The 25,310-nt window shown below is 36.6% G+C and overlaps 4 protein-coding genes across 6 annotated transcripts; 2 read left to right on the top strand and 2 right to left on the bottom strand.

The window, feature by feature from the left end:
- The first annotated feature begins 279 nt into the window (after nucleotides 1-279).
- On the top strand, nucleotides 280-4,336 carry LOC121769446 (transcription factor LHW-like). The gene is made up of 10 exons (XM_042166250.1): nucleotides 280-938; nucleotides 1,348-1,437; nucleotides 1,524-1,632; nucleotides 1,715-1,756; nucleotides 1,858-1,917; nucleotides 2,012-3,025; nucleotides 3,115-3,216; nucleotides 3,329-3,466; nucleotides 3,566-3,700; nucleotides 3,790-4,336. Exons 1-10 carry the CDS (start codon nucleotides 829-831, stop codon nucleotides 3,976-3,978), a joined length of 1,989 nt encoding a protein of 662 aa, XP_042022184.1. The 5' UTR covers nucleotides 280-828; the 3' UTR covers nucleotides 3,979-4,336.
- Nucleotides 4,337-6,425: 2,089 nt separating this feature from the next.
- On the top strand, nucleotides 6,426-10,482 carry LOC121767096 (oligopeptide transporter 7-like). Of its 2 annotated transcripts, none has more exons than XM_042163290.1 (6): nucleotides 6,426-6,647; nucleotides 6,720-7,174; nucleotides 7,250-7,347; nucleotides 8,197-8,766; nucleotides 9,163-9,418; nucleotides 9,538-10,482. In XM_042163290.1, exons 1-6 carry the CDS (start codon nucleotides 6,605-6,607, stop codon nucleotides 10,327-10,329), a joined length of 2,214 nt encoding a protein of 737 aa, XP_042019224.1. In that variant the 5' UTR covers nucleotides 6,426-6,604; the 3' UTR covers nucleotides 10,330-10,482. The 2 variants fall into 2 exon arrangements, with proteins under 2 accessions (XP_042019224.1, XP_042019223.1); XM_042163289.1 differs by having other exon boundaries at nucleotides 6,714-7,174.
- A 1,157-nt stretch (nucleotides 10,483-11,639) lies between these two features.
- LOC121767768 (stellacyanin-like) lies at nucleotides 11,640-12,694 on the bottom strand. The gene is made up of 2 exons (XM_042164094.1): nucleotides 12,330-12,694; nucleotides 11,640-12,234 (listed from the first exon to the last, which is right to left on the bottom strand). Exons 1-2 carry the CDS (start codon nucleotides 12,517-12,519, stop codon nucleotides 11,852-11,854), a joined length of 573 nt encoding a protein of 190 aa, XP_042020028.1. The 5' UTR covers nucleotides 12,520-12,694; the 3' UTR covers nucleotides 11,640-11,851.
- Nucleotides 12,695-14,057: 1,363 nt separating this feature from the next.
- On the bottom strand, nucleotides 14,058-24,678 carry LOC121769014 (STE20/SPS1-related proline-alanine-rich protein kinase-like). Of its 2 annotated transcripts, none has more exons than XM_042165653.1 (23): nucleotides 24,316-24,678; nucleotides 21,689-21,943; nucleotides 21,451-21,581; nucleotides 21,233-21,277; nucleotides 20,658-20,739; nucleotides 20,509-20,577; nucleotides 20,230-20,400; nucleotides 20,081-20,146; nucleotides 19,364-19,432; nucleotides 19,198-19,269; nucleotides 19,008-19,054; nucleotides 18,545-18,823; nucleotides 17,631-17,764; nucleotides 17,449-17,543; nucleotides 17,321-17,359; nucleotides 17,176-17,235; nucleotides 16,976-17,077; nucleotides 16,816-16,867; nucleotides 16,686-16,741; nucleotides 14,983-15,047; nucleotides 14,690-14,741; nucleotides 14,452-14,574; nucleotides 14,058-14,377 (listed from the first exon to the last, which is right to left on the bottom strand). In XM_042165653.1, the coding sequence occupies exons 1-22, from the start codon at nucleotides 24,469-24,471 to the stop codon at nucleotides 14,506-14,508; spliced, it is 2,166 nt and encodes a 721-aa protein (XP_042021587.1). In that variant the 5' UTR covers nucleotides 24,472-24,678; the 3' UTR covers nucleotides 14,058-14,377; nucleotides 14,452-14,505. The 2 variants fall into 2 exon arrangements, with proteins under 2 accessions (XP_042021587.1, XP_042021588.1); XM_042165654.1 differs by having other exon boundaries at nucleotides 21,457-21,581.
- Nucleotides 24,679-25,310: the final 632 nt, after the last annotated feature.

The raw sequence follows: 25,310 nt of genomic DNA, 5'->3' as shown, positions 1-25,310 counted from the left end.
AATTCCCATCTGAATATCTTTCACAAACATATTCCAGCCGGCATTAAAGACAGATATAAAGATTCCATAAATGCATTTACATAAATGAGGAAATCTTTGCTCCCTTGGAAATTAAAGTTTTATCTGATTTTGGTTTTTTCTTGATTTATCTCTCTCTCTCTCTCTCTCTCTCTCTCTCTCTCTCTCTCTCTCTCTCTCTCTCTCTCTCTCTCTCTCTCTCTCTCTCTCTCTCTCTCTCTCTCTCTCTCTCTCTCTCTCTCTCTCTCTCACACACACACACACACACACACATACACACATATATCTATAGGTCTTTGTATTAAATCCACTTTTAGCTACACAGTTTTTACAAAATCTGCATTTGCTGTTTTTGTGTTTTTTTCCCTCTATTATGATGGCTTATTTTTAAGCTTTTGGACATTTGGTTCAGAGCTTGAGAGACAGACATCCAACCTCCATCTTCCTACTACTATTCCACTTGCTGTTTCTCTACTCTTCAAAAACCACCATTTTCACTCACAAGTCACAACCATTCATTCTTTCCTCTAAAATCTCTGTGATTGCTTTTTCTACCCTAATCTGAACCCCCTTCCAAAACCACTTTCACTTGCCTTTTCATTTTCACCTGTGTTTTTAATCAATCATCCCTCCAAAAAGACTGCATTTGTTTGCGTTTCTTGATTTTTCTGTGATCTCAGCTTCCGTTTTTCCCACACCAATAAACAAATCAAAGGAGATATATTTAAAAAAGGAGAAATTTTTGGAGGTTTGCAGTTGATTGATAGAGATTTATTTACTTGGCGTTCTTGCATTTTCATTCTTCGGCACATGCCTGCGGAAATGTTTGATTCAATGATGAAGAAAACCTTCAAAAATCTTTGCTCTAGTTATGGATGGTGTTATGGAGTTTTCTGGGGTTTTGATCAGACAAATTCATTGTAATCCTCTCTCTCTCTCCCCCCTCCTTTGCATGTTTTTTCAAATGTGTAAAATGGTTTCATTGCTTCTGTTTAGAACTTTTATTGTACCACAAATTTTTTAAATGAAGCAAGTTTTTTCCTTTTTCTGTTGTTTGTCTAAAAAAGTAACCACCTTTACTAATTACTTACCTTTCTTCGCAAACAATTTTTTTGTCGAAATGAATACTGTTACTAGATTGATGATTAGCTGTGTTCCACTAATTTTTTTGGTTATAATTTCTAATGCTACTATATAACACAGGTTGCAATCTTGCTAAAGACAAACTAATTCTATCTAGATTTCAAGTTTTGAACTTTTTTCTTTTCTTATCTTGTTTTAACCTTGACTAACTTAGCAATTATTGGAACTTTTTTGTGGGCGATTTAGACTATTGACATTGAAAGAATGCTACTATGAAGAACAAATTGGAGCGCTGATTGAATCCATGCTTATGCAAGCACATGTTGTTGGAGGAGGGTAAGCTATTTATGGTTCTTTAATTTTTTTTAATTCACCCCTCATTTGTTTCTTAAATCGGAAATATAATGCAAATTACTATGCAGGGTAATTGGCCAAACTGCATTTGCCAAAAACCATCTATGGTTGGATTTAGATGCTTTTTATGAAGGGAGAAATTGTGCATTATCATTTGATAGTCTTGACATTTTCCAGGTACTTATTGGTTATTAAAGTTTTGTTTTTTCCCCTTAATGTGATATTTCTTCTAACTAGAAAAATGATTTTGTTGGCACAGGATGATTCTGAGTTCTTTTGCCAATTCTCTGTGGGGATAAAGGTGTGTGCTTTCAAGAAATGAATGATGCTTGTTTACTTTTTTTGAAATAGTAGATATCATCATCTTCTGCAAATAGGAATTGATCCAATTTTGTGTTGCAGACTATTGCTGTGATCTCAGTGGAACCGTGGGGAGTTGTGGAGCTTGGATCAACTCACAAGGTGACTAGTGTTTTTGTATCAACTCTATCTATGAAACAAAGTCGATTTCTGGAGACTCTTTTTTAGCCAATTTACATTTTTTTGGTGGTTGCAGAATCCTGAGATGAAAGATTTTGTGGATCAAGTGCAGCAAGTTTTCAGAGAAATGGATGGGATTGAAGCTTTAAGAAATGAGACTCATTCAGATAGCCTTTTCTTTGATTCTGGTTCTTTGCATCTTGATTCATCGTTTTCGAGTGGCATTTTCCATTCTGAGAATTTGATGGGAGCAGATCTGCTATTCGATTCTACCAATTTCCTTGATTGCGCTGCTTATGATGATTGTTCAATGCTGACCTCTTCTTGGCCTCATCCATCGCCCTTGTCCGAGCCAAGAGACGAACAATCTTGCAAAGATTCAAGCTCGAACGCCCCTCTTATCCTTTCAAAAGACATTTCCAACGCTCAAGATCTTAGTTCGTCTATCAAAACTCCCACCGAGAAACTCTCTGGCTTACTAACTGTGGAGGAGTATTATGGCTTCTCACAGTCTGGTGGACTATTGAAGGGGCCGAGTTTGAGTGGAACAACTACAACTTCTCTACCAGCCAACTCATTACAAAGTTCAATGACTTATGCCTTGAGATCAAATGATGATGCTAAGTGTTCAATGGGGGTCGAACCTGTTGAGAAAAGCCCGGTGGTGTGGACTGGATCTAAATGTATCTCACAGAATAATGTTGGGAGCAAGTCCAGCAGTTTGTTCTCCCAGTTAGGCCTTGACCATCTTTTGGATACTAGCAGCCCTTGTTCGTTTGAGGATCAGCCATCGTCTGCTGCTAAGAGAAGAAGAACCGGCAACTTCTCATGGAGCCAAAGCCAAGTGAAACTTGATGGGATACTGAAGCCATATGACCCCGAGGCAAAGAATAGTCAAGTTAGTAAGGAGCCGCATTCATGTGTTGATGATAGTTGTTCACTGGATGCTAGTACTTCAAGGAGGCATGAGGAACACGTGAAAACCAAGAAGAAGAAGGCTAAACCAGGGAGCAAACCAAGGCCAAAAGATCGACAGATGATCCAAGACCGGCTTGGAGAGTTGAGGGAGCTCATTCCCAATGGAGAGAAGGTTAGAAATAACATAAGTTTACCATATCTATCTATCCACATATATTTATAGAATTAGCTTCTTGACATAGTTTGTTGCTTATACAACAGATGAGCATTGATCGTTTGTTGGAACGAACCATCAGACACTTGAACTTCATGCAAAGTCTCAGCAGACATGCTGAAAGTCTTAAAGAGATTGCTAAGCCAAAGGTAAAACATAGATTCTTTAGTTATATGTGACACTGTATCTTCCATCTTTGCCTTTTTACAAGCCCTTAGCATATGCTTAAGTGCTAATTCCAATTGTTTTATATCATTACAGTCCATGGAGGTCTGTCAAAATCAGTCCAACAATGGTGGTGATGGTGGAGTTACATGGGCGTATGAAGTTGGCAATGATGCTATGGTTTTTCCACTGATAATCGAGGACCTTAGCAAATCCGGTCAGATGCTTATAGAGGTAATCAGTTGATCTATATATACCAACAAGCTTTCAAGATTTCAATTAGAAGCTTAGCCATCAACAAGAAAACTAAGTAAATTTAGATATTGTTTGCAGATCCTCTGTGAAGAACAGGGCTTCTTCTTGGAGATTGTACAGATCATTCGAGGTTTTGGGCTGACCATCTTGAAGGGGGAGATGGAAGCTCGTGAGACGAAGAAGATATGGGCTCATTTCATGGTGGAGGCTGAGGTAAAAACCTAAACAAGTAGTGGAAAAGACATGGCTTTTGCCATTTTTATCAAATCTTCGTTGTTGCTTACGTAAGTTGTTGTTTGCAGGGGACACGTTCTGTTACACGTCATGAGATGTTCTCGTCTCTCATTCATCTCTTGCAGATGACGGGGCAGGGTGCAGCCAACGGGGGCGAGGGTTATGGCAATGTCGGTATCTCAGCCTTCAACAGCTTTCAACCTTCTACTTCATTTCCTCTCAACTTTGGTGATGCCCTTCAATGTGCAAATTTGTGACAATGTCTCATTGAGTTTGATGACAACTGATACAAAGGCTCATAGTCTTAGTCTCTTAGATGATGTGAGAATTGGAGTGCTGGAGTATATATATATATATATATATATTGATATATAATAATTTTGTTTTCTTTGTAGGAGTTGTGTGTGGTATAATGTATGAAGGGGGATTTGTTAAGAGGAGAAGAATGCTTGTATTCTCCAACTAAGGGTTCCCTTTTAGATGTTTCTTGAGGGTAGGCTCATTTATTGAAGCTAACAAATTTAGGGGTTGTTTATAGCTTAATTTCTGAATTGTGAGGTTGCATTTCTGTTTTTTTAAATATATAAATAAAAATCATTTAATTGTGTGGCTCCATCTTACTCTTTTTTGATCTAGCATAATTAAAGTTTTCAAGTTCTACTTATCAGAATCATCTCATTGGTAATTAAGATTTCAAATCTTTTGAAATTGGGCTTCATTTAGTTGCGAGAGTGACCCATAAAACCCCTAGGCCCAAATTACATTTCCTAAGGCCCTTCTAGCAATCTACATCTACACATATATAAAAGGCGACTTTTAAGAGGATTTGAATAATTATTTTGTGCAAGGGATGTAAATGCAATAAATAAAAACTATTAGATTTTTTTACTAAACTTTAAAGCACTACAATGAGTAAGCGGTTACAAATCTTTAAATAGGATAACGGGCATTTAACAAAATTTGTAACATCTATTCTCTTAATTTTATAATTTATGATGTTTTAATTCCATGATCTCTCATATTCTAATTTTGTGCCTATAAAAGGCATGGAGTTGTGGATGAATTACACACCAATAAAAGCATTCTACATTCTCTCTCAAGCTCTTAACATTTTATTGTATATTTTAGGAACATTGTATTGCTCAATTTTTGGAGCTCCATCAAGTTAATCGGTTCCTAGCGGGTTTGAGATCTTATATACGTTAGGAGGAAGTCCTTTCGTCTTTGGGGATAATACGTCAATTCGAGAGCATTAACCGTGATGTAATTTGTCTTGCGGAAAGATGATTTTTCTCGACTAGATTTCCATTTTATTATTTGTTGTTTTTTTTTTCTTTGATTACAATAGTTAGAGTACCGCGTGTATATGGTTCAAGAATTTTATATTAATATTTCTTACAATTCTTAGAGATGGAAGAATTGTAACATCTTTAAATTGAAGCATGCATAATATTTATCTTCATCTTTACACAATTTATTAGTATTTTTGTATATTTATATTATCACTGGCGCTATAACTATATATTAAGTGGTGTCACACAAAAAATAATATTTTATCACTTATGATGAATTAATAAGTGGTGCATAATATGTATATTTGCAGTGAGATAATTAAACCTATAAAAATCGAGTTGATCAAACAATTTGTTGTTCAAACAAAATAAAATAGTTTGCTACCAAATTTTGGTTTACTTATAATACTATTGTTGAAATTAGGATTTAACACTTAATTGTTAGGGATATAACTAATTTTATATAGGTGATCATGCTGAGTAAAATATATATTATATTAATGTCATGTTTTTTGTGTAGTTTATCATTTGAATTTTTTTATGGTCATAATTTTGACGTTTTGAATATTATGAGTTATCGATTTATTATTTTGTTAAAAGTGTGATTTACATTATTTTTAGTAGAGAAATATGAAGCATTGTTTTAAACATATTTTCAAAAGTGTCAACACTTGATATAGTCTCTTTATCGTTGTCCAAATAATTGTGTATGTCTTGATTCCATTTCAAATATGTTTAATTTTATGTCTCTAGGTGCAAAATAAATTGACGAGAATATATTTGTTGAATTATTATTATATAGTATATTTTTCTAATTTTAAATATTATATAGTTATATTATTTCTTATTTTAATTAATCAATTAACAATTTAAAACTGTATGATGAAAAATGATTCCGTCGTGCATCGCACTTGGATTAACACTAGTGTTTTTAATAACCAAGTAAAAATTACAATTATGCATTTACCAACTTTAGTTATGTTATGTTATAAGTTTATAACTAAATATTTCATACATACTACAATTAACGTACTGGATAAAATAATAGGGTGCCTAAGAAAATATAACATGTGTTAGTAAATTCAGGCCAAACTGAAATTGATAAATGTGTGAGTATTGATTTACAAACATCAATCGCTAGTTATGGTAAATATTTGTGATCTTATTTGTCTAAAATATGAAATTGAAGGCTATTATAAATCAAAAGTCATACTACTACTTTATTTTTAGTATAAAAAAGAGAATAAGTGTTAAAGATATTATGATTTAAATATAGCAATTGGCTTGGATATAATATACCAAAAAGTTGACAAGTCTACATCATACATTTAACTACATGTGTACCATGATGTAGCATTATAATCAAGTTAAATGCAGTAGTAATAATTAAGCCATTTACACATGCAGAATGGTTCAAGAAACAACTACTATTAGTCAATACAAATTAACAATATTAATATCTATGCCCACACCAAACAAAACCTTCAACAATCTCCAATCAATTCAATTATGGAGTAAGTAAAATAGAACAGCATCCACCTCCTCCCTGATTCCTTCCATATTCTCCCAAGATTCAACTTCTTAACAAAACATGGAAGCAGATTCATCCGATGATCAAATCACATCCCCTCTTTGTAAGTTGATATTCATTAATTAATCCTCACAACTGAATCTGATACTGAATCCTGTGTTTATATTAGTATCAGTGACGCAGAGTGATGAAGTGGAGGCGGAGAACTCACCGATCAAGCAGGTGGCCCTGACGGTGTCGACCTCGGACGACCCGAGTCTCCCCGTGCTGACCTTCAGAATGTGGTTTCTGGGGACGCTGTCGTGTGTGCTCCTCTCCTTCCTAAACCAATTCTTCTGGTACCGGACGGAGCCCCTCTCGATCACCGCCATCTCCGCGCAGATCGCGGTGGTGCCGCTGGGGCAGCTGATGGCCGCCAAGATCACGGACCGCGTCTTCTTTAAGGAGAGGCGGTGGGAGTTCACGCTCAACCCGGGGCCCTTCAATGTCAAGGAGCATGTCCTCATCACCATCTTTGCCAACTCCGGAGCTGGAACGGTCTACGCCATCCATATTGTCACCGCAGTGAAGGTGTTCTACCAGAAGCACATCAGTTTCTCCATCTCGCTCATTGTTGTCATCACCACCCAGGTATTTACACTAAACTAATCAAATACTACAAATAAATGAAAGAAAAAAAATAATTGAATTAGGTTTGAATGGTAGGTTTTGGGGTTTGGATGGGCTGGCATATACAGAAGATATCTGGTGGAACCAGCGGCTATGTGGTGGCCGGCAAACTTGGTCCAAGTCTCTCTCTTCAGGCAAGTTTTATTTTTAATAATATTGATGCATATTGAGCTAGCAAGTCCATTTCAATAACGAATTATAATGTCATTGTAGGTATAATGAACAATGTGGACACATAAATTTAATTTTGATAAGAGATCTATATTCTAAATTTTAAAAATTTGAATTTTTTAAAAATAAATTTTGTCGTATACCTTTTGATGATATGATGAGATAGTGCATAATCATTAAATCATACTATAAAATATCAGAAAACAATTATCCTCCCGCCAATATGTATAGTACTTAATTGTTTTCGCTCCTAGACACATCGTCTTGTTTTGATATCATTGTTTTTTTTTGGTATTATATGCTGTCATGTGACGAAACTAATAGATAGATAGACGCAAGTTGCGTTCCACAAATTTGAATGCTTTTTTTTATACACCATATGAATATATATACGTTATGATAGTTGGGAGATATTCTTCTCTATTAGTATGCGCCGTGGCTTTTGCGCGCACATACACTCTTATGGAGTACTTCTATATAACATGAATATATATATATGGAAATATTCCCAAAATTAATTTTATTTTTTGCCAAGCTAGTGAACATTTTATATATTTTGTGTACGGAATAACTTTTTTACTATAACTATAAAAAGAAAAATTAGAGCAAATTTTATTGGCTAGGCATTAAAATATTTTATTTATTACTGTATTAATTTGTTAAAAAGCTTGATATATAATTAAAAATAATAAAATGATGATTTGACGAGCAATATGACCAAGCACGGATTCCATCCCATTTTCAAAACATTCATTTCGATCCCAAATGTGAGAAAAGTTGTAAAATAATTAAAACATGAATATTTAGAACAGGGCACTGCACGAGAAAGACGAACGTGAGAAAGGCGGAGTGAGCCGCACTCAGTTCTTCGTGATCGCCTTCATCTGCAGCTTCGCCTACTACATTTTCCCCGGCTATCTCTTCCAAATGCTCACCTCCATCTCTTGGATCTGTTGGATCTTCCCCCACTCCGTCCTTGTTCAGCAGCTTGGCTCCGGCCTCCACGGCCTCGGCATCGCCGCCGTGGGCCTCGACTGGTCCAGCATCTCCTCCTACCTCGGCAGCCCCCTCGCCAGCCCCTGGTTCGCCACCGCCAACGTCGCCGCTGGCTTCTTCATCATCATGTATGTGGTGACACCGATCAGCTACTGGTGCAACATCTACGACGCCAAGGTGTTCCCCATCTTCTCCAATGACCTCTTCACCGACTCCGGCCATATCTACAACATCTCCTCCATCATCGACTCCAACTTCCACTTCGACAACGACGCCTACCAGCGCCAGGGCCACCTCCACCTCAGCACTTTCTTCGTCATGACTTACGGCGTTGGCTTCGCCGCTCTCAGTGCCACCATCGTCCACGTCATTCTCTTCCACGGAAGGTACGTTTGGGCAGTCAAATCAAATTCTGGTCTGTCTCATGCTTTTCAAAATCTTAAATTGAAATCATGGAAGATAAAAAAATTTGCAATTATCCCTTCCACCTCATTTTTGGCAAAATATGCGATGACGTGGCAACCGGTTTTAAGCACGTGGAAGTGTTATGAGTATGTTAACTCTCTTATTTAGAGTGATACATGTTTATGTGATGGGTGACGTGTTTAAAATAGACTGACACATTATCGCATATTTCACTAGAAATCAGACAAATGGGATAATTGTGATATTTTCTTCTTTCACGATTCAATTTTCGAAGTCTATTATTTTTTCTTTTATCTATTTCGACCAACAGTAAGCACCTATTTAGACCATCTCAAGATTGATTTCGGATGGTGCAGGGAAATATGGGAGCAGAGCAAATCGAGTTTCAATGAGAAGGAAAAGGACATACACACGAAGCTGATGAGCAAATACAGACAAGTACCAGAGTGGTGGTTTTGGTGCATTCTAGTAGGAAATGTAGCGCTTACTATCTTCGCCTGTGAGTACTACAACGAGCAGCTTCAGCTCCCATGGTGGGGCGTCATCCTCGCCTGCGTCATCGCCATCTTCTTCACTCTCCCCATCGGCATCATCACCGCCATTACTAACCAGGTCATCCCCTAATTGTTCCTCCATACACTAACTTTTAGTCTCCTGCAAATAGTACTCGCCTAAGGGACAGTTTGGTAGGATAGATAACTGATGTGTGTTTTTTCTGCATATAATTACAGACACCAGGATTGAACATCATCACGGAGTACATAATCGGGTACATCTACCCGGGATATCCGGTGGCCAACATGTGCTTCAAGGTATACGGCTACATCAGCATGACGCAGGCCATCACCTTCCTCCAAGACTTCAAGCTGGGGCACTACATGAAGATCCCTCCCAGAACAATGTTCATGGCCCAGGTGGTGGGGACGCTCATCGCCGCCGTCGTCTACCTAACCACGGCGTGGTGGCTAATGGAGTCCATCCCAGGGATCTGCGACCAATCCGCGGACAGCGTGTGGACGTGCCCGGGCGACCACGTCTTCTACGACGCCTCCGTGGTGTGGGGCCTGATCGGGCCGAGGAAGATGTTCGGCGACCAAGGGCTGTACGGGGCGGTCAACTGGTTCTTCCTCGGCGGAGCAGTAGCGCCGGTGATGGTGTGGGCGGCGAGTAAGGCGTTCCCCGGGCAGGAGTGGATCAGGCTGGTGAACATGCCTATATTGATCGGGGCGTGCGGGCAGATGCCGCCGGCGACGGCTGTGAACTACACGTCGTGGATCATACTGGGGTTTTTGTCCGGGTTTGTGGTGTTCCGGTACAGGCCGGTGATGTGGCAGCGGTACAATTATGTGTTGTCGGGGGCGCTGGACGCGGGGCTGGCGTTCATGGGGGTGCTGTTGTATCTGTGTTTGGGGGTGGAGGATGTTGGGATAGAGTGGTGGGGGAATAACCTCGACGGCTGCCCCTACGCCTCCTGCCCTACGGCTCCAGGGGTTATGGTACAAGGTTGTCCTGTTGTGTCCTAGCTATGCTTGGATCAACAATTCATCAACAACCAAATATAAACTGTGGTTTTTCTTGTTCATATTGATTCATTTGTTGAGCTTCTTACATGAGGTAGGGGGATGTTACTGTTACATGATGATATTTGAATGAAATTGAATTGGTTGCCATCTTCAGTTCTTGCATCAGGCTAATTAATCTAGTACTGTTTCATTTCTTCACCTGTGTGGTTTGTGACAGCCAAAAAATCTCATTATGGGAAGCTAAATCTTATATTCTCCTAAAACACAAAATAAAACTAATTTTATAGCAATTGAGAAATAATCAATTGAAGTTAAGGAGTTTTGTTTTAGCTGTATTTCCACAAGCACAGTTGGATATGGATATGTATATGTATAATGACAATAAAATATGTAAAGTAACTAAACCAATAATCGCATCATTAACGCGCGCCAACACACGTTATTCAAGTTATGCCAGCTATTTAAATTAGTACTTAATTCGAGTTCAAGGTATTATTGTGGTCTGGACTCACTATACACATGTTAATGTTATGTTAACTTATTATTTTGTCTTTTTGGGGTTAATTACATGTAAAAGTAAATCACAAATCTCAGGGATGCTCTGTTATATTCATTGAAATAACCAAAGGTAAAAGTTTTAAATTGAAAGTCTTACTAGCCATAATTTGATGAGTTTGATTTTATATTGCATTTCCTTCAAAATATATCGCTGTCGGTGCTGGTTATATAAATGATTAACGTAATTAAAGCATCCCTAACGACACGTGCATAATTTTATGGTAAAAGATTTTATAGAAGAGAGTTAAAATTACTACTAGTACTAGTACTACTATTTACTAAGTGATGGAATCTAGTGGGACTCACGTTGTCAATAGTTCAATAGTATTATCAAATTTATATCACTAATTAAGTTGCGGGGAATTAAAATACGGAGTATTATTTTATACACCAGTATTTAATTATTTATATGTGTTAACTTAAAGACTTAAAGTAAGAAAAAATGTAGATTAATATACTCTTTTATAGCAAAAATACAAATTAATATATGCGTTTTTGTCATTGTTGTTGAAAATTCCATTTTGTAAGTAAAAAAAGTAAACTGTGTTTCCTTTGTCAATAGTTTTTGGTGTCCCATCATTAATTTAGAACTTTACAAAATTTATTAGTATAAAATAGCAAACTTTAAAAAAACTTATGAGAAGTCTTACTCCAACAGTAAAATTGTCTCCAAAAGAAATATTACTAGTATTACTTAGGAGTACTAAATAAAAAGCGACACATTTTCTTCGATAAGAATTTAAAACATAAAATAATAAAAAATTTATCCTTTTCGTTTATCCAATAAAGTTTAAAATATACACACAAAACAAAGTCGGCAGACAACTCTCTGAAGCTCAACCCTTTTGAAAGAATCGATCCGTTTCATACAGAGTAAAAACAGAATCAAATTACATCACCAAAAATTGAATTATAAACAAAATAAACAGATAACTCAATACTGTAAACTAAAATTATATCCTCTCTACATAACAAGCGCAATCGCAGGCAACAAAACCGCAGCCATCATCAAAGCCGGAATCTGAAGCAACGGCGCGGCGGCCGAAGCGGCCTGGACCGGAATGGCGCCGAAAACCGTTGGATAGGTTGGCGCCGAAGCGGCCGGGCCGGAAGCCGGCTCATCGTCCTCAACAAAGGATCCATTCCCAGACACAAAAATGTGAAGCTTCTGAGATTTAGCACAATGGGCATCGGCGCCGCTTGTGAAGTAGAAATTTCCGGCTTTGGTAATATTGAAAAGGGAGTTGCCATTGTTCATGTACAAGATCGGATCTTTGAGGTTGCAGCTGTCGTATGATGCCTTTGTCACTTGGATCACAGAATCTTGGCTTGGTGGGTACAAGAAAACTGCACAATAATTAAACAACACATCACATTTAATCAGAGCATTCAGAATTTGAGAGAGAGTTATATATGTATGGATATGATGTATGTGTGGTTACAGATAGAATCTCCAATCTTGAGTCCATGGTACTTGGTAGCCCAGTTGATGTAGAGTTTGGGGTTGGAGGAAAAGGGAATGCCCCAAGCAGCTAAGCCTCCAACTTGGTAAATGCTGCAAAGTACTTTGGATTGGATTGAGAGGAAGAGCACAATGAGGGTGCAAAAGAGATTTGATTTTGGAGAGGCCATGCTTTTTCCTCTCTCAAATCTTGAGTTTCAGACAAATATATAAATGTAGGCTGCCAGATGCAATTTGGATTCAAACGCAAAAGGGGTAAAGCTGAGTTGACTGTAATATCCCTCATAACATGGATGATTAGAAGGCTTTACTCGAAGTGCATTTTTGTCTTGTCCATTTCCTATGTAAATGTTGCCCAATGAGTTACAGAGGTAAGGATATAAAACACAAGTGGTTTCACTTTCACATTCGTTTTAATTATATTTTGGAGGAGAATCTTAAATTTTCAAGTGGTGGAGGATAAATAACTCAATTATTTGAATAAGAGATGGCACGTGGTACAGTTGGATGTTGGAGAAACTGGATGCATCTTAACATGCCTATCACATATTCATATTGTAGACAGAATTGGTCATTATATTCTGTCACTTATTCACTCTGCATATGCAATATAACATGATTTCATAAATATGTGTGACAACCGACAAGCTTATCTTATGATGCAAGATTTAACTAGGAGGAAACCAAAAGGTGTAACCTTTAATTTCGATGGTCTTATAAATATTTAGGCCTTCTTAATTTTAATTCACTGGATAACTTGGGATTAACTAGATGTGATTTTATTAAATTAACTCAACAGAGTACCCTTCCTAATTTCCTACTAGTATTATTTTGAATCTCCTTCTGAAAAAAGAACTAGATCCGACCATCATACTTCACAAAAAAGAAAGAACAACGGTGACTAAAAGATGGAATGTAGGTACGTGATGTTGGCCACTGCTGAAGTTGGGGACGTTAAGGTGGTCGTGGATCGGCTGCCTAGGGTCATGACCTAAAAGGTGGAGATGGTGGCTTCCAAGTTTGTCATACTCTCATTTTTTATTTTATCACGTCACCTTTGATTTCATGAAAAAAATAGAAAATCAAAACATTGTAAATTAGTAGTATCATTTAAATTTTGAAAGTTGCTATAAGTAGTAAAAATTAACTCAAAATTGTGATTTTAGCAACAATTATTTTTATTTTAAATTGTGAGATGAATCCTCAAATGATGTTAGATGTTGAATGAATATTGGTTAAAGATGACCAACTATAAGTTAAAAGTAAGTATTGGACTTTCATAAATATTGAGGGTCAATAATAACAAAACAAAATGGGATATGCTATTAAAAATAGGAAATAACACTTTTGATGGACGAACAGAAATAACAGTAAGGCCATACTAATGGACGTATAGAGTAATTTTTGTAAAAAGTATGATAATTTGATATTTGGAGTATCATACATGTAGGAAAGTTTACTTTATTTTGATTTAAAATAAATATCCCTTTACACCTAAATTCTTCTTAATCATGTTAAATATAACTTGTATGTATCCGATGTACTAACATTTAGCTAGTACCAAAAACAAAAAAGAAATAACTTGTACCATAAGATAGAATATTAGTAGTAGTGGTAGTAGTAATTATTTAGATTCATTATAGCAAGACAAGCACGTATATGGGGTGTAGATGATGAAAATAAAGAGAGAAGAAATGGGGTGTGTTGGTGGAGTGCAAATAGCTCTCTCTATATATACACCAGCATATAATGTTACAAATTATATATTCACAGAATTACAGTAAATGCGCCTCTGGTTTTTCTTCTAATCTCAAATAATACACATTGGCTTCAACACAACACCACCTACTTTCCATTCCCACCAACCAAATAACTCAACTCAACTCAACTCATTCTTCTAATCTCATTATTCTCTTTTAATTTCTCAAACAAGGTGCTGGAATCTTTTTTAACTCTCTTATTCAACACACAAACCCATCATTCCAGATACACCCAACAACATCTTGCGTTTGCTTCTACATTTTCACCCTGAAATTAAGCCAATGCTTACATTACAGAAGCACTTACGTGACCCCGTAAATCATTATCATATCGAGTTTTACCTGAATTCTCAAGGTGCGATGAATGAACAAAAACATAAATATACATTCCCAAAATCAAGAATCTCCTCCTCTTCTATCTTCATCCTCTTCGTGTGTTGGCACTGCATTTAGTCTTTGTTGTAACTGCAAGCAGTGAAAAAGCACAGCCATCAATTTAAATGCCGTAGTGAGAACTCTGAAGTCAAATACTCTAAAGCTGCAAGACATAGCACTATCTCTGCGTGCAAGAAGAACTCACTTGCACGTATTTAAGCCTTTCCGAAGTTAATTCATCTGTCAAGCTATTCATCCTGCAGGCGAACAGAACGAGTGTTTTGAGTGTCTTGAAATGTAAGAGGTGATTGGTTAGAAAATTTGTTGGGTAGTACGGAATGATTCCTTCGACTGTTTTCAAGTGTGAGGATGATTCCCCCACTGCCATCACTCTCATGAGTCACTCACATTCACAAGCCAAGTAACCACCCCCACCCAAAAGATGAACATTGTAGCTCTTTTAAAGAGTTTGTCTATACGAGATAAGTTACAACACACCTAGCTTGAAGTTCAGATATCTTCATCAGCAGCATTTTTTCCCTTTCAGAAACTATAGATTCAGCCTGTAAAAATTGCAACAAGTATCAGGAGTACGCACCAGTGCAAATGTAGACATTTATCTATATAAGAATTTCGTGCGAAAATATGCAAGGATACTCCACCATGGAACTTCTTAAGCTGGATACTGGTCAATGGTTTTACAGTTCATAAAGGCTGCGATAATAGTTCCCAGTCCCAGATGATAGAGAATTAATATAAGAATGATAAAGCCAGATTGGAGTCTCAGATGAATAGTTGAAAACTAGAAGAATGGCGCTTCTTCGAAGTTAAAAAAGGAAATGGTATTTAACATGATGCCCTAGAAGGAAAAAAAACAAGCTTAACTAATCCACACACTCCAGATTCTCCCTCATACCATATAGATGGACAAAAATTAAGAAGATGACTCCAACTATAACATATTTATTCTTTATACAGGATATGTATCCTCATGTGTGGTGGACATGATAATATGGTGGCATGTATAATGATTTTCACAAAGTCAGGGGAACTAATTGCTAAGTTCAGACACAACTTTTCAGTTAAGCCAATTCTTATAGAACCAAGTTTCCATAGCATCACACAGCATAAGCATTCCCCAATTTAAGTACTCCTATTAAGTAGTACTCCCTCCGTCCACAAAAAAATAGACAAGTTTTACCATTTTGGGCCGTCCACCAAAATTAGACTAATTCTAAAAATGGAAAGTTATAAACTAATACTAACCCTACACATCATTGTAAATGTGGACCCCACAATCCACGAACACCACTTCCACCCCATTTTCCCTCCCTCTCTCTTACTTTACCAATTATGCATTAAAACCCATGCCGTTTACAACTTTGCCTATTTTTTGTGGACGGGGGGAGTACTATTTTTTTTCTCCTTTCCCCATAACCCATTTTCTAACAATGATACTCGTTGCTTAAGCAGTACAATGTAGATTAGGATATAGAGTACATTCCCCAACATGACAATTATATTTCAGGACACATGAAAGGTATGCTGGTTTCGTTCTGGTGGAAGACAAATGATTAAAAATATTAAATCAATTCCTTTTGTGGTTTTTCAGTTAAATCTAATATGTTTAATTCTTATGTCAAATACAATATTCCATCCACAAAAAATGTTGATTAACATCATATTGGGTTTTGTAATATATTCAAAAAACAAAGCAAGAAAGTCTTCTAGGTCAAACTTGTTATGAATATTAGTACCCACATCGGTGGTGTGACATAGTCTAGCTTAGTCTCTTATAGTACTATATATATGTGGCCTATGTTGAGTAACACCTACACCTACTACTCTTCTCTACTATGTCTATATACTTCTCCGCATATATCTATATTTTACTGTTCTACAAAACTAATGAATAGATTAGCGATTTTTTTTACAGTGCAATATATTGGCATATAGTTATATGCTGCAGATATAGGTAGGTCCCTGGACAATGATTTCACAAACACATTTTCATTCTATTATTCTAGAAGGAAGTCAACATATCCTGAAAAACAAACACAAATATTGCCTACAGTTCTTCGTGCACACGTGCACAATCTTAACCAATTTAATACTTTAAATAAGAGCAGGAAAACTTTACAAATTCACGATAAGATGAAAAGTTCAGCCAAATAATAAAAATTATCAGCAAGTGTACTTACACTGCCATTAGTATCTGAACCACGAGGTAAAGGAGGCAGTTTCCCATTTTGAGGAGCTGGAAAGATGAAAAGTTCAACCAAATAAATACATGACCATTCAGCCATATGCTAAAATATAGAAACAACGCACCATTTTCAACATCCACTGTTTGCAAGCTACTTAACAAATTCGCGATAAGATCCTGGAATTGAGAAGGAGAAATGAGATTCAAGTTTAAAAATAAAAAACAAAGGAGGTTGTCATTTTGCTGAAGTAATCAATGATGAATGAATTTTGAAAACTATCATACCTGCTGAACTGATGTTTGTTGGAAGAGATTATGAAGGTGAGGTATCAGAACTGAGGCCAGTCCATTACTGTTACTGATTTCTTTCGGTGGCTGGCTTTGGGGCTGAATGGCAAGAACATTAGAAGGACCATTAGTTTGGAACCAAATATTCAGTTAGCTGCAGTAATTTATATATCAATATATACAAGAAGCATACAAACCATTTGTTTGGAATCAAATATCCAGTTCCCTACGCTAGCAGACTTCCTTAGTGGTGACCCCTGAGAACCACATGAACAGAGGGTTATATGATGAAAAACCATCACCATCTTTTAAAAGAACCAAGGTTGCTCTGTTCTTTCTCACCTGAGAATTTCGTCGAGAGACTGTGGATAACGGAATATCCTAGTAATTGTGTTAGGTTAGACAAACAATCCTGAGAAACAATTTAGCAACAGTCATGAAAAAGAATCTACTACTTAAATGAGCTATACCTTCACAAGATCTACATTTTCGGAGGTTACGGAGAACCGCCCTTTTATTTGTACCAAGTTCGTTTTTGATTTGTCCTCCAACGTGTCTTTGAACCCTGGAAACAAAGAAGACGATGCAATGTCCTTCCAAGAAATTTATCCAAGCATAGCTATATGCAATAATGAATGCTACTTAAATGTACCTCCTGAAGATTTGATTGGAGCTGATAAACTGTTTGCTGAAGCTCGGTTCGGAAGGTTTAGAGGACCACTAAAACTGGGTGCTCTCCGCACTTGCTGAGACTTCTCAGCCCCTAGGTAGCTATCATTCTCATACCTAATGAACACATTTTGCATTTACCAATAAAATTAAGGTAGGGGAATTCTCGTGCTGAATTGCAGGTGTTAGGAAATAACTATACAGATACAACACAGCTTTCATAATTTGCACAGGGAAAATATATAAGTTAAATTTGCTCAGTGAATAAATATCATGAGTAAATTAATCCACGTGCTACATGCTCTTCACAGCATGATTTATAGCATTACACTAGAAAATGCATTTACTGAACAGTGTGTAAAGTTCTTAATGTATTTATCTCAACATCAAGAAGTAAGAAGCCTTCAAGTTAAAGTAGTTGAAACTATATCTCGTCAGATAAGAAATTCAAACAGAAACTGGTCCAATAAAGTTTATCCAGAGACAGCACACAGTCAAGTTTACTCGGAGAGCATTGCCCAATTTTATTAGTACAATTAGTATGAAAGGAGATCATGCGGATGAAGACAAATGTAATGTTCATTTTACTGTCAATGTGTCATAGTAAAACTGAAGGAAGAACCATCAAGGACAACAGACTCCAGGTGCATAAAGTTCAAACTATCAACTTCACAGCTACAACTAGAATGGCCAGCCACAATAAAGAATGAGAATAGATATCAAATTTATGTTAAGAGCAGTTAAGTAGTTCCACTGTCAAGCTAGCCATGATTTTCTAACTGGACTAGAAAGAATTAAGCTGATAATCACTCCTCAATATCTCGTCAAGTTTAGATAACACACTATTTGCTGCACAAGCATAGCAAAGTAAGATGAGGCAGAAAATAAATTATAAACCTTTCAAAGTTGCGAGCTCTTTCTGATAGTGAATTACTTAGCACCATACCAGGCACAAGTGGTCCACTTTGAGTTTGACGGGCTCTACCGGTCTGATTTCTAGTCTTAGCTTGAACTCCTTCTTTCTCTACCAATGATGCTGCCAGCTCAGATTTTGATTCACTCTTCATTGTATCAGTTTTTGCATTAGTGTCATACTCTCTCATGTCACTTTCAGATGTCTGTCCCTTATTTGTCTGGCTCTCAACTACAAGCACCTCATCACCATTTATCCTCTCACTGGAGATGAAAGGAGACACAGCAGAAAAATTATTTAGACTAATAGGGACATAAGTTCATGATATAGTCAAAGCATTTCTTCATACGCATCAAAACAGAAACAAAAAATTGCAGACAAATAACCTTTACAAGGCAACAACTATAATATGTAGCATAAAGATGGAACAAATATTTTCTAAGTTACCTGACAATATTGTGGACTACTGGTTTTGGTACAGAATCAGATGCACTCTGCAAACAAGCAATAAGAATTTTGTTACATACTTTCTTCACTTTGTAGCTAAAGAATAAGTATAGCTAGATGTACACAACAGAAACAGAAATATTGAAAACAATGACAGGTCTCCATAAAAAGTAAATCATTATTAAAACACCTTTTGGTTCATATTAAATTTTATACTGTCTTCTTCTTCTTGGATTTCTTTTATTTCATCCTCGTCTTGCAACTGCCAAGAATAAAACAGCCCATAGGATCACTTCCACTGTTCACAATTATTCCATACTGATGATTGAGCATAAATAAAACTTCTCTCAACATACCAAAGATGCTTGAAACTTCAAATCTTCAACATCAAAGTTCCAAGCACTTACTCCTCGCTGGTACTCACTCTGAAAGAGAATCAAATCTATTCAACCAAAGGGAAAGAAAAACTACAACAAGAACAAATGCACACATCACAAAACACAGGGAATGTGGTATATATTTTTATAATCCTGAGCAATGTGTTTAAATAGAAGATTCTGCATTTCCACTAATCATTACTTTGTGACCTACAGACCTAGTAATAAAATAAATAAACAAATAAAGATGGGACCCCATAGTTAGCAAATTGTTAATGCGACAAGACAATTCCAGCTGATGTTTGCTCACACACCAACATTTTTAGCTCAATTGGCCACTCAATTGAAAACAGGCTCTGTAGGTAGCGATTGGCTAATGAATAAGAAAGGAATAAGGAGAAAACGAGGGTCTTCATCTTCATTCGTTCCAACTTCCCATTAAAGATGAAAATACTCATGAAAGAAAAAATGCAGCAGCTGGCATTTAGGTATACTTCTAAGCAGACCATATGAATGGACCCTAACTTCTTTTTTATTTTAATTTTTTATGAGTAACGGAGTATAGAAGTTCTCTATAATCTTTCGCAAGTAGCATTAGATCAACAGGAGAAAAGAGAAGTGTCGCATAGCAGTAAATCTTTGGCTAGCATAAAACAGGAAATGAAATAGAACTATAGGATCTGGTGCATTTCAAACCTGAGATATAGCTTCCTGTTCAGCTGAAGGCATTTTTTTCAGAGCAAGTTGTGCAGCATCTTTGATCTATGAGCATTCGCAACAATATCAGCATAAATTCTACAAAACGTTACTTCAGAACCCTGCCGGTTTCCACGAACAGGATATACCTGGAGATCTTTCACGCGCTTCCATAGTGGTGGCAGGTCAACAAACAACTTTTTAACAATGAGTTCAGGAGGCTTTGCATTCTTGAAAAAGGAGTGTTTCGACAACTTTTCTGCAGTTGGTCTCTTTGTTTGATCTTTTACTAAGCACATAGCAACCATTTCTTTGAAGGACTATCAAAAACCAAATGAAACTAAAAATGAACATTGGTATTGGTAATAATAATTTAGAGGCCAGACAGTGTTCAGTGAACATGGTACACCTGGAAATATCATGAATACCTTAGAGAACCTCTTATCACGATCGTAATCAAGTCCAGGTGGTGCATTTTGTATGGTCATCAACAAAACCTATTGGAGAGTGGAGGCAAATATCATGAAGTGTTAAGGACAGTATCATCCAGAAAAAGTGCTTTTATGTAGACATGTACCTTCATTGGGGGATATTTGGAAAATGGTGCATGTCCATGGGCCAATTCCAGTGCAGTTATTCCAAATGACCAAATGTCAGCCCTGTGCGTTTAATAAGAACACTATGAATCATGCACAAAAAGAATCAGCATCTACAACTGCTAGCAACTATGATGGGAAACTGAGAAATGTGAATACAAGGTAAGCATGGACACAAAATGATAAAATTACTTGGAGTTTGAGTGATAGTCTAAAGTGAGTAATGTTCTTAGAGGAATAGATTAACTAGAGTTTCCATTCAACTTTAGTCTTTCGAATAGACATTTTTAGACTTCAGATGCCATATCAAAGTCATGCAGTGAGGATCACACCAGCGTAGCTTACCTATACCTCAGATTAGAAAATTAATTTCCCAGTATAGTGTCTACAAGATATCAATAATAAATATCCAAATCCCAATCTACAAGACTATAATAATGTTTTATGATACATTCACAAACACCCTTTGTATGCCTGTGCCACCAAATTGTATGCATGCACAAAACACTTCTTAATATAGAACCACAAGACAGTACAAGAATATGAAGTAACCCACTTGAAATCATATCCAGTTCCAGGCTGCAACACTTCCGGGGCCATCCTGTATAATGAATTAAAAGCGACGGATTAAATCAGTTGGTATCAAAAGAGAGTGTGGGTGAGAAGTGAAAGATATGTATAGCAAAATGTAAATGGATATTGGATACTGATGGTGATAGTTTGGTATTTGTTCTTCAATGTGTGTGTGTGTGAGAGAGAGAGAGAGACACACACACACACCAGCATGGAGTGCCTACAAAGGTATTCCTTGATCGTTGTCTATCACCTCTGTCAAACATGCAGGCTGAAACACCAAAATCAGCAAGCTTCACCTCACCATCAGTATCCATCAATATATTTCCAGCCTGTATAGAGACGTTAAACAGAATAAAGTAATTTACTTAATGCATACTATCCGAGAACAAGTCCAGTGTCTGATCTGTCTAGATTTAAACATGCAACATCAATTAACCTTAACATCACGGTGAATATGGCCGTGATGATGAAGGTACTCCAAAGCCTTCAAAGTTTCTTTCAGGATAGATCCAATGGCAGATTCTTCAAATCCTTCTTGATATGCTATCTTCATGAGATGCAGGCAAGAACCCTCAGCCATAAAAGGCATTACCACCCAAAGGTTGCGGTCAACAACAAATGAACAAAAAGCTTTTATGACATTAGGATGATCGATTAAACTCATTGTTTGAGCTTCCCTGCGAATATCATCCTGCAGATAAGATAACACTATTCAACTGAATGTCCAGCCCAACCACATCCACTAATCATAATAGAACAAATAAGCTACATTAATTGGTTAAAATATTCTTATGCTTTGAAACCAGTATCCAAGGAAAGAACTTTCTACTAAAGAAATCTACACTTCACAGGAATACCACAAGTTGCATAACACTATGAATCCTGATGTCGAAAAAAACAAAAAAATAAATATAAATAAAACTAGTTAACAACTACTTCCCCATAACATGTGTCATAATGCCAAACATGGTAACTAGAAAGAAATAACTAATGATTACCAAGGAGTTCAGAAGGTATCGCACTGAACTCATTGCTATCTTCTTGGCTAATAATATAAAAGAGCTTACAGGTAAGGTATCAAGAGTAACCATATAAAATCTGAGTCAACCAAGCTAGTTAGATTAAATTTCTTTGCATGCAATTCATCACTGGTAGTAAACTCCCACAAGGCAACAAATCTCTGAAGCGTCAAGCAACGGAAAAAAGATAATTATACAGATTCCTTTCATACAATTTGAGAAAGGGGCATTAATAATTCTTACTTGTGCCATAAGGTATTCGATGCCTAAAGATAACCAACAATAGATCCAGATAATTAATCTTTTGCTGATATATTCTTGAGCTTTTATCACATTATAGGGGTTAAGATATCTTAAATGGCGCAAAAAATGTCTGGTTTAATTTGATACTGCACAGTGAAAGTCATATTTTGATTATATGAACCCCAAAAAGTTTTGTAGAAACGAATAATCAAGAAATAAAGTTCTTTACAACAGAGAGATAATACACACACTTATATACATCTCAAAGCCAGAGCTACAGACTTCAAACCTAATGATGACACCTGTAAAATTCATAACATGCAATAAATTGCTTTTGGCATCTTAGAAGTGTTAAAATACATGGCCACGTGTATTTCGTAATTTCTGAGATAACATGTTTAACAAAACTGACTATCGCCGACATATTTGACTTTTTACAACTTCATTATTCCATTCTGCCTCTAACTTAATCTGGACTGACTCTGGTTCAAATTTTCATTGACCTTCATTTAAATTCTAGTTAGCACAAACTTCTAGTTCTAGTAACTATTAAATGTTACAGACAAAATACATTTTGGACCAAAAAAGAGAGTAATAAGTTAAATAACGATTGGCACTTATGTAAAACCTAGGAAGTATGCTATATCTAACAGGGACGCAATCTGAAGCTGTAGTATTTATGTCAACATAATATCACATTGAAATGAGAACAATGAGGCTTAATTTTGAACAAAGAAGGTTTAGCAAAAAAAGGCAACAGATTTGTATTGATGCTAATAAACCAACATATTTGTATTGATACTAAGAAAACAACACCAAACAGTAGCTTTATGATCATATATTTATCAATAAGTTCTAGAGTAAATAGTATGACTACATTCTTGGGGAAATTGATTAGTCATTGACTCATTCTACCGGTTGTACGTAAACAATCCCATTAACAATAGCTGATTATCATTAAGGATTCTCCCTGCTGGGTTAGATGAAATCTTTCTCAATCAGCCATTCCTCAAAATTCTCGATATCTGAATATTCATTTCATTAATTCATTCTTATAAGTTAAGTAGTTAACTCAGCAACAGTTTCTCAAATCAAAGAACGGTCTTATTTGATGCTGCTCAAACTCAACCTAGCTGATATAGCTACCCTTCCTTGCACTATATTTCCCTAAGAATTCAATGCAATTTGCATCATGATAACAGTTAATCCCAAAGCAGTACACAACAAAACCTGATCGTGTTCTCTAGGAATTAATAAATGTGCTTAAAATCACATATTTGATGATAAGCAGCTAACTCACTTAACCTATAATAATACTCCCTCCGTCCCAAGCTACTCGCACGTTTCCTGTTCGGCACGGAGATTAAGGAATGAGTGATAGACAAAGTCAAATATTACGGCTGTAGGTGATAATTTTTACTAAAAATGGAAAGAGTGCAAGTAACTTGGGACGCCCAGAAAGGAAATAAGTGCAAGTAGCTTGGGACGGAGGGAGTAATAAAGACACCAAATTGCACAACAGAATTCAAATTCGAACCAATTCAAAGCTTCAAATTTCAAAGATTCGCCCTCTAAACTCAAAGTAGCTCCATTTAAACAATTTCACACCATTACTCAATGCACCGAGATCTCAAACTGCAGACGCATTAAAATTTTCCAAGCAACATCGAAAATGCACTCCAACTAGATCAAAAGTCACCTCACACAAAGCCAAATGAAGTTAAATCCCCAAGTCACGCGGAATCAAAGCAAATGAACAGAAGCGCAATACAAATAGATGAAAAGAATATATTGAACAAACCAGATTGCTATGGCATCGATCGAGATCCAAGCACTTAACCGCCACCACTTCATTGTAAGGCAAATAGATCGCTCTGAAAACAGTAGCGCTGGCGCCGTATCCAACCTCTTCTAGAAGCTTGTAATCATTCGAATTCGCCGAGTAAGACTTCCCCATTTGTCTGACGCTGCCGCTGACGAAACCATCAATCAATTGAAATCTTCCAGCTTCGATTCCACTAAAATTAGAACATAAGTTAGGTTTTAATCATGATTTTTCTTCTTGTTTTCGATTCTTTGATACTGAATTATGAGAGAATCCAGAGATGGACAGTGAAAGTCTATAGATATGGACTGGGTTGAAGTCTGCAGAAATTTTCTTACTTTTGTGCCTCTCTCCTCTTTCTAGTTCACTGTGTTAAAATGTTACTCCCTCCGTCCCCTGATAGGAGTCGCTCTTTGACCGGGCACGAGTTTTAAGAAATGTAGAGAAAAGTTGGTTGAAAAAGTTAGTGGAATATGGGACCCACATTTTTATATTGGTTTTATAATAAAATGTGAGTGGAGTGAGTTAATGGAATGTGGGGCATACTACCATTTATGGTAAAAATGAAGAGTGACTCTTAATGGGGGACGGCCCAAAATGGAAATTAACGACTCTTATTCGGGGACGGAGGGAGTAGTATTTATTGCTGCTTAATTTTACCTATCGATATATGGCAAAGTTACTAAATAAGTTATGGTGTATTTAATTTGATTCTTTTGTAATGATATGGTAGTACTATTAATTATTCGTATAAGCTGATTATGCACCCGTTGACTGCAACGCTGAGGGCAGAATCGTCTGAAACGATGTGCATCGCCAGGTTGTACCTTCAACTAAGCCTTGTCAATGCCAGCTTAGTACACTTTTACAATGTACTACTCTCTTCTCTTCGTGATATCATAGAATCACTAATTAATTTGAAACAAGAAATTTCCAAAATTGGTGAAGTTGTAGACCAATGTTTTTCGTTT

The sequence above is a fragment of the Salvia splendens genome, chromosome 15, assembly GCF_004379255.2.
Source record: "Salvia splendens isolate huo1 chromosome 15, SspV2, whole genome shotgun sequence".
NCBI lineage: Eukaryota > Viridiplantae > Streptophyta > Magnoliopsida > Lamiales > Lamiaceae > Salvia > Salvia splendens.
This window is presented reverse-complemented; position numbering and strand designations above follow the sequence as displayed.

What these genes read in the sequence shown, in the direction of transcription:
- LOC121769446 (XM_042166250.1), top strand. Translation starts at nt 829, where the DNA reads ATGCCTGCGGAAATGTTTGATTCAATGATGAAGAAAACCTTCAAAAAT. An exon ending in AAGAGATTGCTAAGCCAAAG is followed by an intron (nt 3,217 to 3,328) that starts GTAAAACATAGA and finishes ATATCATTACAG; the next exon opens with TCCATGGAGGTCTGTCAAAA. An exon ending in ATTTCATGGTGGAGGCTGAG is followed by an intron (nt 3,701 to 3,789) that starts GTAAAAACCTAA and finishes TGTTGTTTGCAG; the next exon opens with GGGACACGTTCTGTTACACG.
- LOC121769014 (XM_042165653.1), bottom strand. Translation starts at nt 24,471, where the DNA reads ATGGGGAAGTCTTACTCGGCGAATTCGAATGATTACAAGCTTCTAGAA. An exon ending in CCAAATATCCCCCAATGAAG is followed by an intron (nt 20,578 to 20,657) that starts GTACATGTCTAC and finishes ACTCTCCAATAG; the next exon opens with GTTTTGTTGATGACCATACA. An exon ending in TCTCTCGACGAAATTCTCAG is followed by an intron (nt 17,236 to 17,320) that starts GTGAGAAAGAAC and finishes TGTGGTTCTCAG; the next exon opens with GGGTCACCACTAAGGAAGTC.
- LOC121767768 (XM_042164094.1), bottom strand. Translation starts at nt 12,519, where the DNA reads ATGGCCTCTCCAAAATCAAATCTCTTTTGCACCCTCATTGTGCTCTTC. An exon ending in CAAGATTGGAGATTCTATCT is followed by an intron (nt 12,235 to 12,329) that starts GTAACCACACAT and finishes ATTATTGTGCAG; the next exon opens with TTTTCTTGTACCCACCAAGC.
- LOC121767096 (XM_042163289.1), top strand. Translation starts at nt 6,605, where the DNA reads ATGGAAGCAGATTCATCCGATGATCAAATCACATCCCCTCTTT. An exon ending in TTGTTGTCATCACCACCCAG is followed by an intron (nt 7,175 to 7,249) that starts GTATTTACACTA and finishes TTTGAATGGTAG; the next exon opens with GTTTTGGGGTTTGGATGGGC. An exon ending in GTCCAAGTCTCTCTCTTCAG is followed by an intron (nt 7,348 to 8,196) that starts GCAAGTTTTATT and finishes TATTTAGAACAG; the next exon opens with GGCACTGCACGAGAAAGACG.